At 43.8% G+C, this 14,610-nt stretch overlaps 1 protein-coding gene across 1 annotated transcript; it reads right to left on the reverse strand.

Moving 5' to 3' along the window:
* Positions 1–582: 582 nt before the first annotated feature.
* LOC132259123 (S phase cyclin A-associated protein in the endoplasmic reticulum) lies at positions 583–14,137 on the reverse strand. Its single transcript, XM_059756672.1, has 14 exons — positions 14,104–14,137; positions 13,868–14,049; positions 13,607–13,808; positions 11,201–13,547; positions 10,972–11,140; positions 10,704–10,909; positions 10,266–10,644; positions 9,577–9,716; positions 3,996–4,141; positions 3,842–3,934; positions 3,446–3,537; positions 1,212–1,376; positions 998–1,147; positions 583–933 (listed from the first exon to the last, which is right to left on the reverse strand). Exons 1-14 carry the CDS (start codon positions 14,135–14,137, stop codon positions 868–870), a joined length of 4,371 nt encoding a protein of 1,456 aa, XP_059612655.1. The 3' UTR covers positions 583–867.
* Between the last annotated feature and the right edge of the window lie 473 nt (positions 14,138–14,610).

Here is a 14,610-nt window from a genome sequence, read left to right on the forward strand (position 1 = left end):
TCAATTTCAATGTCACAATTTTACTTTACCAAAAGGGTTGCACTAAAAGCAACATAAAAACGGTGCTTTCTGGTAGTTTTTTTTTCTGAGATATTTTGTAATGTATAAATGCTTGAATTTCCCACTCGAAATCGACAACGGCAAACATTTTCCCCATTTTGGCGGCTGAATGAAAAATAGGGTTCAGCAAGGTGGATGAACCACTTAAGAGCCGGATATTAAATGTGAAGTGTGTGACAATTATTTCCATTTTCACGAGCTGGGGATGGAATTTCAATTGATCACCCCTCGAACTTTCCACCCACACGAATAAATTCCAAACCTTCGCACACATTTTTTTTACGATTTACATCTTTCCAACAAGACAAGGAAAAGAAGAAACATTAATTCGACTCCGCCGCTGCACAAATCAATGTTAATGTCGCGATATTGAAGATGAGCGCGCACAGCAAAAAAGGCACTTGAGAAGGCAGAGCCGAAAACCATCATAAAATTGCCAGACAAAACAAACGTTTAATGTCTCTTCATGTTTTGCATTAATGCCTTCTCGAGAAATCGGCGCGAGGATCAATTTCTGGTAGATTCTGTAGGTGTAAAAAATTATTTATTTCCTCCTATTATACACAATCGTATTAAATTAGTAACACATTTTTCTTTGAAAGTCTTGTCTTTACGCAAATTCATTTTTCAACGTGAGTGAAAATTCACAACAAGAAGTGGAGATTGCATTTGTCAAAATTACATATATGAATGTGAAATCAAAAGAGAGGATAAATAACATTATCGTCGTGTGGTTATTTTTGCAAATTTGAGTATGTTTTCGTGGTGACTTTAAGGTGATTATTTTGCTGCTGAAAGTGGTTATAATTAATTAAGCAATGTGAGAAGTTGGTTCTTTTTCGCCAGTGCCGACTTTTGGTATTCCTCCAGAGACTGCAAGAGAAATTTCAAGAAAAATAACCCTTGTGCATCGTTAAAGACACCAGCAATTTCTCACCTCAACTTCAAATTCGTGACTCAGGATCGTTCTTGCCTCTGGATTCTTCCAAATTAGCGTTGCAAGCGTGGGATAATAGTAAATGGCCATTTCCTTTGGCAATTTAACAATACTCTTCACCACCGACAGTTGCTCCTTGACAATCAGATTCTAAACACAACAAGGACATCGTGAAAAACCTCCCCAAAAAATCCACCCCGCAATCAATCCTCACCTGATTCTTCACATTGTTCACGCAAAAGTACCCTAAAGTGCTCAAAAGATCAACAATCACAGCCTGTGTTTCGCCTTTTTCACTGGACTTGGGGCCACAATACTTGAGTAAAATCGTTAAAATATCTAAGAACTTGAGGGAAATCACTTCCTCAGAGAGAATTGCCTGCAAAGAGAAGAAAATCCGTGATTTTTTGAGTCAATGTTTGTCGAAGATTCGCTGGAAAATCAATTAATTTCACGCCAGAGCGAACAAAAAAGAGCTGTGCAAAGAGATTTTCTCCTGCATAGGGAAATAATTATATTTTCCGTCCCCTTCTTCTGTGTGCCGAGATGAGTTTTTCCATCTAATATTTGATTAGAATACCCAAATATAATAACTGTAGGCAATGTTTGCACACTTCTCATCACTTTTACCACCCACAAATATCCCACACTTTGCATAAAACCCGTTTTTGTGCATTCTCTCATCCTCTTTACATTGAATACATTTAATCAAAACTTTATCCCAATCAATTCTGTTGAAATCTGTGGATATTCATGAATTCTGCCATCATAGTCATCAATTTTATCGTATCGGAAAACGTCGAAAGAAGTTGAGCCTCAATACAATCTATTTGAATATCGAGTGCAATCAATAAAGCTTCGATTAGTCACATATAGAATATCTCAATTGCTGGTTAACCTTTACTATAAGCTCAATTTCCCTTATCAAAAAATCAGATCAAAATGAATTTTAAATCTTAATCACACTTGTTATTCCTAATAATTGGAGTTGAAGTAATAAGGAAAATTGGAAAATTATTTGCTCTACATTGCTCTTGTTTGCAATTTTCTACGAACGGTTTTCCACGCTGAGCTGTTTGTTCTTCCTCCCATTGATTAAGTTAAACATGTTCCCCTGTTTGTCTGTCTCAACAATATGGGTGGAAAATCCGACCACTAAAGTAAATATCATGTTATCATTTCTCTCTTGTCTGTGGATTTTCAATGGGGGGAGAGAAAAGGCCGAGTATTTTCCGTGACATACCGAATCTCTGCATTCGGCAATAATTGCATTAGACTTCTGGTCTTTTGATGTTATAGCAAAATTCTACCTTTGGCGAGTTTCTTCATAATTCAATGGCAATCTTTCGCCTTTAACGTACACTTTATGGTATCCGCATCAGGAATCGACTGAAGCTTGTAAACATTATTTATTATTAATTTTCAGATTTATATGCATAAAGATGCGAGCTTTTCCATCATCTCCACAATATTTACTCCAATTCCCTTTTAGCATGGTTATGATATGTCTTGAAAGAAAATTGACTGCCATGAAGACGAGAGAGAGAGAGAACATCTTTCCTCAGGCTCTCTTCGCTGTGCATATAAAAATATCCACAAAAATGCGAAACAAGAAGTCGTTTCGAGGCGAAAACGATCCATTTTCCCCGTCTGAAGATGGAACAATGGAGGATTTTCACGAGTTAAGTGCTATATGTGAATCCCCAAATGTAAAATGTTTGGTGTTATCAAACATTTTAGTGCGGAGATAATTTATTTGCACCCCGGCGAGTCCCCGAAATCTCTCTCAGTCATCCAGAGTGTCCATTGTGGAGAGTGTTTGCATTGGAATTGACGCCAGAGTGGAGACACTCTCAAATTGAATAAATTTACACACATATTGAAGGATAAATTGTCAATCAAGCCAATCCTCGTGAGCTCACTCCACCATTTGTCGGCCCTTTCGCAAACGCATTCCCCAGCCCCGCATGCCTAATTCACAAAAGGGTTGGAAAGCCATGATGGCACTCCAATATTCTGTTGACCATTCACTCCTCATCAATATTGTTGCACATGATTAAAATCACATTCTGCAAAATCACATTCTGGCATTAATTATGTCGCAACGACACCCAAAAAGCGGCCTTTTAATCACTTTATCCCAGGAAAAATGTACAAAAAAGGTGAGGGCGATAAAAATTTATCGCAACGAGAGATAGAGAATAATTGATTGACATTGATGTAGAGACATCAAGACAAAGAATCGCCAGGAGGTAAACAAATGTTAGCTAGCACAAACGGAATTTGCTAGCGAACGATTCAAAATGCCTGTAGAGCATTGAAATTTTCATGAAATCTTCCCGATTTGTAACTCAGAAATCCTTTCATCAATGATCAAGTACCGGAATTCACACTTTTCATCTCTTCGTCCTAACCAAAAAGACGCAATCTAGGCACAAATGCACAAACCTGAAACGTGTTGAGATCCACATTCGCCAGACAGACGATCAAGTTGAAAGTCGCCGCGGCAATTGAAACGGTTCTTGGTGGAATACACTCGCCTGTGGGTGAGAAAGATGCCCAAAATTAGAAGAAATATTCCAAGACATCCATTCGTGACATGAAAACAGAAAATCCGCCTATGTTTATTGTATCTGAGATCATAGAGTCAATTAAAGATTCATGTGAAATATCGCTCAACTCTCTTTCCCATTGATTTTTTTTCTCTGCTCCAACAAAAAGACAAAAACCCCAAAAATGTAAACAAACATCTTCCGAATTTGATGGTTTTTTTTCTAGTGGTCTTTCGTGGGAATTTCATTTGTATACTCAATAAGTAAAACATTTGACTTTGATTGTACTCACCAATTGGTACTATTGTGGAGTGAAGAAGCGTGATGGAGCCAAAGAATTCCGTCTGCTGAGCCAATACGAGGAACTTTGTGGGATCATTTGGTCCTGAAAGTCGAATAATAAGTCAGTTATTCAAACTTCTCGGCAGGATTATGCACAAACTTACCTTTGGGACATATTTCAGTGAACTTTGTCAGCAACCCCAGCGTCGCAAGAAGCGAGAGAACAACGCCGTGTTGATTCTCCACAGATTCGTGAATTTTTGCACACCGCTTCACGAGAGTCTCAATTAAGCCAATTAAAACGGCATAGCTGCAGAGATAAGAGAGCAAAAGAGTGTGTTTATTCGCTGAGAAAACCGAAATGTCAATGGAAGATGGAGTTGTGAAGGAAAATGACTCAATTGAGAGGCACTGAGAAAGTGCATTTCCTTGACAAATGCGCATTCTTAGAAGCGTATGAGAATTAATCGCAACAAATGCACCATGGAATCCGTCTTGTAAATCTCTCACACTTCTCCTGCACCATGAGAATTTTCAGCATCAATGCACATGACACTCTCAAGAGTGCACACAGTGTGGATTCCCGCATAAATACGGGGTGGAAATCCCAAATCCGCTCTCTTTTTTCGCCTTCCAGCGCCGTGACAGTGAATTAAGGGGTGCGAAAGTTGTACGTAAATTCACTGCTAACGGTCGCCCAGTGGAACTTTTCACAGGGACTCCAGTAATATTTTCTTAGGTGTCTCGCACAATCGATTCCGGGGTGATTCAGGATGGATTGCAGAGATTTCACTACTGATGTGTTTGGGTAAATATTGTACCAAGTGTCAAATACACACGATACTTATCGAGTCCGTGATTCTATAGACTGCTAAGTGGCAGTGGAAAAGTGGCAGCAGAATGCAAATATCACGTCCTTTCGGCGTGGTTTCATATCAAAGAAAAAAAGTAAAGGATGAAAAGGAGAGATGGCTAATATCAGCAAAAATTCTGACTCAATTTGTGAAAAAGCAGTGTATTCGTATTATTATTAGCTGCAAAAAATTGTACTAATCAATAGCACGAATGGGAATGCATAAAGATATTTTTGAAATAAAATTACCTCTCAAGGAAAAATCTATTATACCTAATTGAAGGACTTTTCATTGGATTATGGGTTTTGAAACAAGCTCCAAACTGAAAGCCACCGACGTTCGTCCAGGACAATATTTAATTTCCATTAAATACAGGATTGAATCGAGAATGAAAGCCACAAAGTAAATTGGAGAGTAAAAAGTTGGGGAAACAGTAGAAGCTTTATTGTTTTTCTAATTTGTGACTCTTTTTAGCACTCAAACAACGTTCTTTTTTTCCATCCACTCTCTGTGTATATTAATTTAATTTTGTAGATAAATAGAGACGCTCATTGTTTTACTTTGGAGGCGACACGAAACGAGAGAGAGAGAGAGAGGAAGTCAGAGCGTTTGAAAGTCTGTTATGATGAAATTTGAATGAAAATTTAATTTTCTCCATTTAACGTGTATCACAAAGTTCAAATGTCGCCTCACTGTGTGCATGAGAATTCTCGGGGTGGAATTCCAAAATATATAGTTTCCCTCGTGCGCTTTTGGGGAGAGTTGGCGAATGGATGATTTGGCGGGCAAATGGAGGAGCGATATGAGCAATCCATTAGGATTGGGCCACCAAGAGCGACGAATTTTCAACAAAGTTGAACCAACAGCAGGAAGATTTCACGTGTCAGTGACTCACAAAGTGTCAGGGTGTTCTTGGACAGCAATTTTTGCCCACACAAGTTGAGAGCATCTCAAGATAGAAATAATACCACAGACTTTCCTTCTCCCTGACCAGATGGATTTCGTCTCTCACAGTGAAATTCAAGAGACGAAAAATCATCTCTGAGAATTCGATAGTTGCTTTCTTCACGCCCCCTCGCGCCCACAGAACTCCTGGCCAATTAGACAATTATATCGAATATCTGTGTCTAAAATTATGACGACGTGTCACACAAACTTCCTGCGCTAAGCATTCCTGGAGTCATTCCATCTGCTGAACTCTCTACACCCCACGGCAGAAGAGTTGAAGAGCCCAACTGGATAAATATGGAATGAGTGAACTATCATAAGCCAAAAATGTGATTTTAATAGAGACACAGATTCGGTAACATACTGTGAGGAGTGATTTGATATTTATTTACACTCAGATCATCCTTCTGTCGCGCTTTTGTCTGCTCACTTTGCCCTCGTCCTTTCATTTGGCATCACTCAACCCTCCAGGGACAGTCAATTCGACCCCCTTCCCTATATGCCCAGTCGCACAGCGATGATGAGACGGAGAGCATTTTTGAGTACATTTTTTTTATATGTGACCCTCATTTGAATGCGAGTCGTTTCCTAGCCACAGGGTGGCACAATCGGAAAATTAAAAGATCTATAGACACCATTTACTTAACTGATTTTGATGATTTCAGGATCATTAGACAGTTCTCACTGAATGCAACAATTCTCCCGAGCAATAAGTGCTCATTTAGCCAAAGATAGAGACGTAAAATTCACTCCATTGTCAATTCATAATATCTGAAAAACTGGTGAATCGCTTCCAAATAAACTGCTCAACATCACCCTGTGAAGACACACCGAGTGTTTGTTAATAGAAAATTTGCGACATGTGCCAACAATGAAGATGAGTCAATCAAATGCAGCAGAGAAGAGGCGAGAGTGCTGAGGCAGGAGCGAAAGATGGGCTGTAGAAAGGGGGCTTAATATGGGTATTTTAAATGTACCATGAATAATCTACACGCATCATTATGTGATCATCAATTTTACACTCCTCTCAGCATGGCGCCACCGAACGAACAAGAGAGCACCCATGGAATTTCGGAGGAACCACAAATTTGGCCCATTTGAGGATGTGGCCATGCGCCGAAAAATTTTACACCTCTTCAGCTGCTTCTGGAATTAGTTCTCCTCTTCTTGCTTTCCTTGTTAAATATTTTGACATGTCAATTAACCAGCAGAAATTCCATGGAATTGGTCCACTTTCTTGTCTCACAAATGGCAACAAGAGTGTGGATTTTTGGGCAAAAGAGGTGGAAATACAATATTAATTATAATATGTGGAGAGAGCGAAAGATACCTTGAGCGTGAGGAAGCGAGGAGTTAAAAGGGTTGAGCGTTAAGTAACATCCTGCGGGTGAATCACACCCCAATTTTCGGATCTCCCTCAGGATTCATCCCGTCTCCACTCACACTCTCAACTCCCTGGCGACCCTCCGGCTCTCCAGGGTGAATACCTTCTGTTTTCGGGAGGTATTAAATCGCACTTGCTCAGGGCATTATTTGCATTTCATTATACAATTTCTCAAAAGCCACATTCAACATCTCAGGCAAACAAGAAATCACTTGATGATGATGTTAATTTTGCACAGAGATTCATCATTTTCCCTGTGCTAAGTTTTATTTGATGTCGAATTTAAGTTCCATCCTTACTTTCGCTCACCTACAGAGCAGAGCGCACATCCTTGAGAGCATAATTTGATTTCCTGCAAATATGACCCACTTTCCGAGTCGCGATGACGCTTCTTCCGCACTTGCTGTGCGCGGATCATTAAGAAATAAGGGAAATAAGACATTCTGATATCCCACAGTGACTGAATTAGAGGCTGAAAATAGTCCACTCTTGTTTGCCATTCTTCTGGGTCTTTTATTCATCATCAACATTAGTTGATGGCTCGCCTCCTGCAGTGCATAATCAACTCCCACTTTATGTAATCTCAATCCCACAATATTTCATCTCTTCCACATGGCCCGAGATTGCTCTTTTCTTTGTCATCCCACCCTCTGGGCTTCCGTGGAGGAAAACTCACGCGGAGAGCGTGAATTAGGGAGGGAAATTCATCACAAGAGAGAGAGAGAGAGAGAGAGAGAGAGAGTGAGCTTGAGCCATGCGAGGACATTTGGAAAATTGGATTAAGTGGAAATTCTCTTATGCTAATACCAAACTATACAATAACATTTCAAAAACAATCCCCTCACGCTCAATTTGCACTTTTGCTACCTACACACAATCTGCATATTTCCCAGCTGAAGACCACTCGAGAGCTCATGAGGACGGACAAATGTCTCAAAACACACTCCATATGCCGTGAAAAGCCCTCAATCGGCGGTGATTCTTTGACTCGTCGTGTCACAGAGAAGTCCTCAACGTGAAAAGGGGGCACAAATCGATGCTCGATTGCATTGTTTGTGCACTTCACGAGTCGCCGCGGCCTTTGAGTGGCAATTGTCACTGAAATTCAATCGGGCTCGAGAAGAAGGTTCTCATTGGAAATATATCTGTCAGGATATTTCGACATCTGTCCACGTTACGCTTCACAGAATCACGAAATTCCCTTCAACAATGATGCTGAGTTTAGTTTTAATACCCTTAAGTGATTTGCAATAAATTTCATCAACTCGATGCACATTCAGCGTTACAAATCTTGTCTTACAATATCCATAATAGTAAAATATTTCTGATGCAAATGAAAAGTAAGATGAGTAATTCATAAATTCGGAATTAGATTAGACTTCCTTAAAATATAACAGAGAATTTTCTAAGATATAAATTCCAACCTTAAGAGTTGTGTATTCAATGATCTTGTAATATGGAAGTGCTTCTGACGTTGATTTTCTTGAACTTGGAGCAATATTCTTCGCGAAAATCCTTTACAGACAAATAAAATTACGTTCTAATCCCAATGAATCTTTAAGAAATCATGAAATTCTTAAATTACTCTATTATTGCTGAAGATAAATGCACCTGAGATGAAATCAAGGAAAGTTATCAGGTAAAATTGTCACTTTATATGTCTCTTATAAGACGGAATTCCCATCTTATCTAATAAAATATGAATGTAATATTGTACAGAGACCACAATAGATTAGTATTGGAAACCAAGAGCAGTCGAACTGTTTAAGCAGACAATTTTAGTATCAAAATTTGGCTAAAACTCTCTTTGTCGTCTGAGAAACATTCGTTCTTTGAAATATTCCGATGTCTGGCAAGGATCTCAGTCTGAGTTCATTGCAGATTCTAGTCATGCCTCTCAGTATTCCCAGTGCAAAACAACACGTCATAAAATAGAATTAAAAATTGATGCCTGACTGCTGAATCTTGTGAGTTGTGAGTCCCATGAGTTGTGTGTGTGCGCACCTTTAAATAAATTTCCATATGTGCATAATAATTGGGAGTGATATTGACTGAGGGTGCCAGAAGGGATATTCTCCATTCAACGTCACTCAAGCACATTTCAAACTATCGAGCTCCTGATGCTCTTTTTCGTATCGCCCTTGATGTTTATGAATATGTTGGGATTTTTTACGATCCCGCCTCACAATTCCATCGCAAATGGAAAGAGTATTCGACGGATCAATTCTGTTGGAGCGCAAGTTTTTTTCTTCTCTTCTTCCTTTCTCTCCTTTTGTGGGGCGCGCGCTTCAAGTGTGCGATTCCGTGGCGCGTATTTAAAGAGCGCGCTAAACTTTGGGGCAGAAATTCTTAAAGGCGCTTTGGGGTGAATTCTCGCTTAAAGCGCCACGGACGAGAGGCGCTCCAGCGGGCGCCCATCCGGGCGGCTGTTGGACGCCTGGGGAGCGAGTGCGCTTCCAGCGCGCACACAGATGGGAAAGGGTGGCTCTCCGTGCGCAAGTCTCAGCTGCGCCTCAAGCATCTTCCACTCACACACCATGCACGCCGTTCTCCACTCACCTTATGACATCGGGAAGGCGGTCCAGCAATTTTGGGTGTGACTGCTTCATCGCGAAGGTGGGAGAGAGAGCCACGGTGCAGGCCAGCATGAGCTCCGCTGACAACTCCACGGGTAGCTTCGTGAACTTCTCCTCCGGACACTGCAAAGAACAGTGAAGCAGTCAGTCGGAACGCTCGATTTCTACACGTTCCTGCCCACGAATTTTCACTGCTTTTCCCACATTCTCAGGGCCTCGCAATGGAGCATTTTAATGTCCCATTTTCCCGCTCATTTGCCTTCCTTTATCCCACCGACTAAATGCGCCATTTGTTGGCCGGCATTTTACATCTTTAAGCCGAGTTAAAGATGTCGTTTCTTAGAGCTTTTTCCTACACTTTCAATGTTAATAAAAATACATGTCTTGCTATTCTGACGAATTAGTGTCTTTGCTTCATATTAAGACATCTGAAAGTGTCCAGTTTAATAGTTAATTGCGTGAAGCCATACTTCAGGCATATACTCATGACATATGACAAAATTTATATAAATATTTTCATTTCTCTTGCAATTTCATTGGTTTATGTCTTGAATAATAAGATTTCAAGTAATGACAACTAAATATTTAAAGTCAGACACGCTTTTTTATGAACTTTGCAAGAAAACACATTTCTTCCACACAAATCATTATCAATAGAGTAAAGTTTCTCACCTGAATGCTCTGCAGCAGCACGTCAAACAGCCTCACAATCGTATTACCAAGGATCGCATGTCGCGTTATTTGGGGACAAATAGTGCACAGATTCCTGTAAAGCTGCACTGCCATGATCACTGCCCTCTTGCTGATCTCAGAATGCGGCTTCGTGCCATCTTCCACGACCTTCGTGATCATTTCTAGTGCGTTCAGCGAGAGCATGCAGTGGAAGTCCGCCGCCTGCGCCTTGCTTACCAGACGATGCAATTGTCCCAGCGGTCTCTCCACGCCCTGCGGTCCTCCGCCCTTATTCAGCACGTTCAGGATCTTTGGCACCTCGCTCTCGCGACGATGATGACTCGCCAAGACCGGCATTTCGGAGAGATACTCCGCAGTTCTGCAAGAAGGGAAGAGAATTAGGAGTCGTGCTGAAGTTGGAGACTGAAAAGGACTTGCTTCTCAGAGAGTTTCTGCCGAAGACGTTTCAGCTTCTTCTTCACCGCCTTGTTGGGCATCACAGACACATCGGAGACTGTCGATGAGAGATCTCCATCGCCACTGCTCTCAGCTGCCTGATCATCTGTATTCCTGTTAGGAATTCCCAGCTCCTGAGCCCTTTGTCGAATGTGCTCGATGTTCTCCTCGTGTCTCCTGGCGGATTCCTACAAAACACACCAGTATGATGAGCTGCTCGCCTTCCGGAAGTGCGATAAGGGTGAAATACCTGCTGCTTCTGTATGATCTTCCTCTGTAATTCCTCCGTTGTGGCGATTTTTTGCGCCTGAATAGCCTGAAGACGCTCCTCTCTATCCCTGGCCTTTTCCCTCGCCATCTCCTGGCGCATCTTCTCTCGCTGCTCCTGCAATTTCCCCACTCGCTTCTCCCTTTCGCGCCTACAAGAGACGAGATCATTAAACATCACTAAACATTCACCATTGGCATTAATTTCTCACTTTGTCTCCCACATTTGCTCAAGTCTCCTCTGTCTCTCCTGCTCCAGCTCGAGTCTCCTCCTTTCGGCAGCCGCCTCTTTGGCCGCCTTCTCTTCCACTCGCTTCTGACGCTCCTGCTCGAGGTCCTGAAGCCTCACCTCGTGTTCCTTGCACGACTCAATGATGTCCAGACGCTTGTTCTGCGCCTCCAGGCTCTTTATGAAGGCGATTTCCTTAAGCTTCTCTTCCTCATCGTGCGCCTTCTTCACCTTGTCCTTGAGATATTGCGTGCGATTCTCAGCCGCCCTCTGAAGTCTCTCCTCCATTCGCAGCCTTTTGTCTTCGATCAGCTGCTGTTTAGCCGCCTTCACGTCCTCCACACGCGCTAGAAGCTGCTGGATCTTCTGCGTCTTTTCTCGTTGCAGCGACTCGCGCTTCTCCTGGGCGCGCGTCTGCTTCGCCTGGTACTTTTTCAGAGTCTCATGCAGAGATCGCCGCCTCGAGGGACTCGAAAGCTTCTGGTGGAGTTCCTGAGCGCGTCCCGGATGACGCGCCACGAAAGCCTGCAGAGTGGCCAGAGTCTCCAAGCGCTCTCCTGATGACATGTCCGACAGGAGGGAGTGATACTTCATTTCCAGCGTCATGTTCTCATCGAAGAAGTCCACCTCCTTCGATCCATCATCCACCACAAGCTCGGGATCTTCAGCGTCAATCAGCACTTCGCAATCTGTCTCATCAGTCTCCGTGTCGACATCGATTTCTGTGTTCTCCAGCTCTCGGATCTGCCGCTCGAGGTTCTCCTGCTCCTCCAGGAGCTTCTTCTGGTCATCGTCGCTCTCCTCGAGATCCTTATCATCCATCTCATCACAGCTAGATAGATTGATGGCATTCCTCATGTCCTCAGCCAGCAACGTCTGAATATTCATGTCCACCTTCGCGATCTCATCATCATCCGGCTCAGGAGTTTTCACTTCCACCAATTTGCTCTCTGTCTTCCTGTTCCTCGCCATCTTCCCCATGTCAGACTTCTGCCGCACGATTCCATTGACTTTCGTCATCCGTCCGGCATTCACAGACGACTTGGCGAGAGGAACTTTGGGCTTCGTCGCCGCTACGCGCTGACTCTTCACCGGTTTCACCTTCTCCTGGATCGTCTCGGTCTTCTTCTCCGTGCTGGCCTCCTCCTCTGCCGGCGTCTCGTCCAGCAGGCTCAGGATCGGCAGACTAGCATACCCAGACGGCTGATTGAATCTATTAGACCAGTGGAGACTGGATCTTCTGGAACGCGACTTCACGGTCAGCCAGCCATCATTCGTGTCTGTCGGCAGGGATTTCGGCTCGGATTTCCTGCTGCTCAGATCTGCTCTGTGACTCTTCTGCCGCGCCGGAGCCGATATGTGTTCTGAGCTGGCCTTCAGCGTGCTGCTGGAGCTCATGTCTTCCTGGGAGCGCTTCGCTAGGCCCCTCTGAAGCGGCGCTCGGGTGTTCTTCAGATCGATCATCGTGCTAGAACGCGCAGAGATCCTCCTGGCAGTGTTTGTAGGTGCTCCTGGAAATCTCTGGCGATTATCCGTCACCTTCTGCACCGCTGCCATTCTTCCCGCACGCTGAACACTCGATGTTGTGGAGGATTTCTGGACGGCGGCGCTTTTGGAAGGAGCAGCAGTGGCTGGAGTGGACGAGGATTTGCTCAAGTGGAATGACTGATGGGTTGAGACTGGTTTTCGAGAGACAGGCGCTTTGGCAGGAGGATTCAGAGGGAGTTTTCGTCCAGGAACTGGCTTAGGTTTCACCTCCTCACGACTTGGAGGACGCTTTACTGGCTCCTTTGGCTCTTCTATCTTCTCAACAACTTCCAGCACCGCCTGGACAGGCGTCTCAACTGTCGCTATGCTCTCCTCGACAACTTCTTGGTTTCCTTTGAAGAATCCCTGAATGTTGTGCTTCTCTAGGAACATTGCTAGTGTCAGGTGATCATCCTCGAGGTTTGTCTGTGCAGATTGGTCTATTTTGCTGACCTCCTGATGCTCCAGCACTTCATTCCAGTCCAGATTCATCGAGATCCTCTTGTCTGTCTCCTCGAACGGCACTTCCTGCACCTCCTCGGCCACGTGATTCTGCACCATGCTCTCCTGCACAACCTCCTTCTCCGGGCTGTCCTCAATCTTACTCTCAGCAACGCTTCTATTGACAATTATTGCTTCTGGTGGATCGATCTTCTTTGCGATCTTGGGCACTTTTGGCTCAACTGTCGATCTCTGCGATGGCCTGCGCTCGTCCGTCGCAGAACAGGGACTGTTCTTCCCCGAATAGTTGGGACTGGACTTGCCAGAGATTACAGGACTGGACAGATTTCGCGTGCGCACCTCTGAAGAGAAATTGTGAGTGAGATTTCACGATTTTGGCAACTTTCGCCGTCACACTTACTGGGCACCGGATTGCTCTTCCGCACCTCCCACGCCAGGGAGTGCGGCCTATGTGGCAGAGGTGTGGACTCGTAGTCCCACGATACTCGAAACCACTCGGCCAGCGCCTTGAAGTCCCTGATGTAGTTCTCAAGCACCAAAATTGTCTCCTGGCACGACGACAGGTTCTCATAGCACTCCACCGTCTGGTAAATCTCATTGATCTGCAAACAAGAAACAGGATTACATCTTTTGGGGCACGAGAGTTCTGCACAGGACTCACAGCTCGCTGGAGATTTCCAAAGAGCAGCGCCCAGTATCTGGCCTGAAGCTCAGACTTCTTGTCTCTCCCCGTGGAGGCACTTCGACTGCGGACGCTGCGTACCCGCATGGACACGGGGCTCTGCAGGGGCTGCTTTTTGCCCACCAAGGAAGCCTTGGGGGCCGCCGGAGGCTTTCTCAGGCCTGCAAAGACAATCAGTGTCACTCACATCCCATTGCCAATGCAGATCCACTCACTCTGGCATGATTCCTCGAGCATCCGGCCCTCCATTGCGACATCTAACGCTCCGGAAGGTTGAGGCGGTGGTCCGGGGGCGCTGTTTGCGTACGCCCACGAAGATTCTCCAAACAATGACTCACTGTTTGCAAGCGAACGAAAGCAGCTTCTCGGGAAATTCTTCCGGCAACGCGTCAGGGATTGATTCCTGGTCAGTTGTCCAGGCCAATCACGCTCTACAGCTGGCAGAAAGTGCGAAAATCAATGCAAAAGACTCACGTGTGGTTTTAAGCGAAAAGTCTCCCTTTGTAAGCGATGAATTTGTAGACGTCGTCACGGATATTGCGAGCAAGAGAAAAAGTGAAATTGCCGTACAAGACTAAAAAGACAGTGAATTGCTATAAAATTGTATTTAGGGCTTTCTAAACTCAGTTTGAGCAGTGAATTAGGTAGAATGTGAAGTTCCAAAAAACCTCCAACAATTTGTTGAAGGCAATTTCACTGAAGATCAACGATGAATCTCTAAA

Source organism: Phlebotomus argentipes, unplaced genomic scaffold, assembly GCF_947086385.1.
Source record: "Phlebotomus argentipes unplaced genomic scaffold, Phlebotomus argentipes genome assembly scaffold_18, whole genome shotgun sequence".
NCBI classification, from domain to species: domain Eukaryota; kingdom Metazoa; phylum Arthropoda; class Insecta; order Diptera; family Psychodidae; genus Phlebotomus; species Phlebotomus argentipes.

Coding starts and splice junctions, on each gene's coding strand:
- LOC132259123 (XM_059756672.1), bottom strand. CDS start 14,137: ATGGAGGGCCGGATGCTCGAGGAATCATGCCAGA. Junction 13,809..13,867: donor TTGGAAATCTCCAGCGAGCT/GTGAGTCCTGTG, acceptor TCTTGTTTGCAG/ATCAATGAGATTTACCAGAC. Junction 11,141..11,200: donor GAGCAAATGTGGGAGACAAA/GTGAGAAATTAA, acceptor CGTCTCTTGTAG/GCGCGAAAGGGAGAAGCGAG.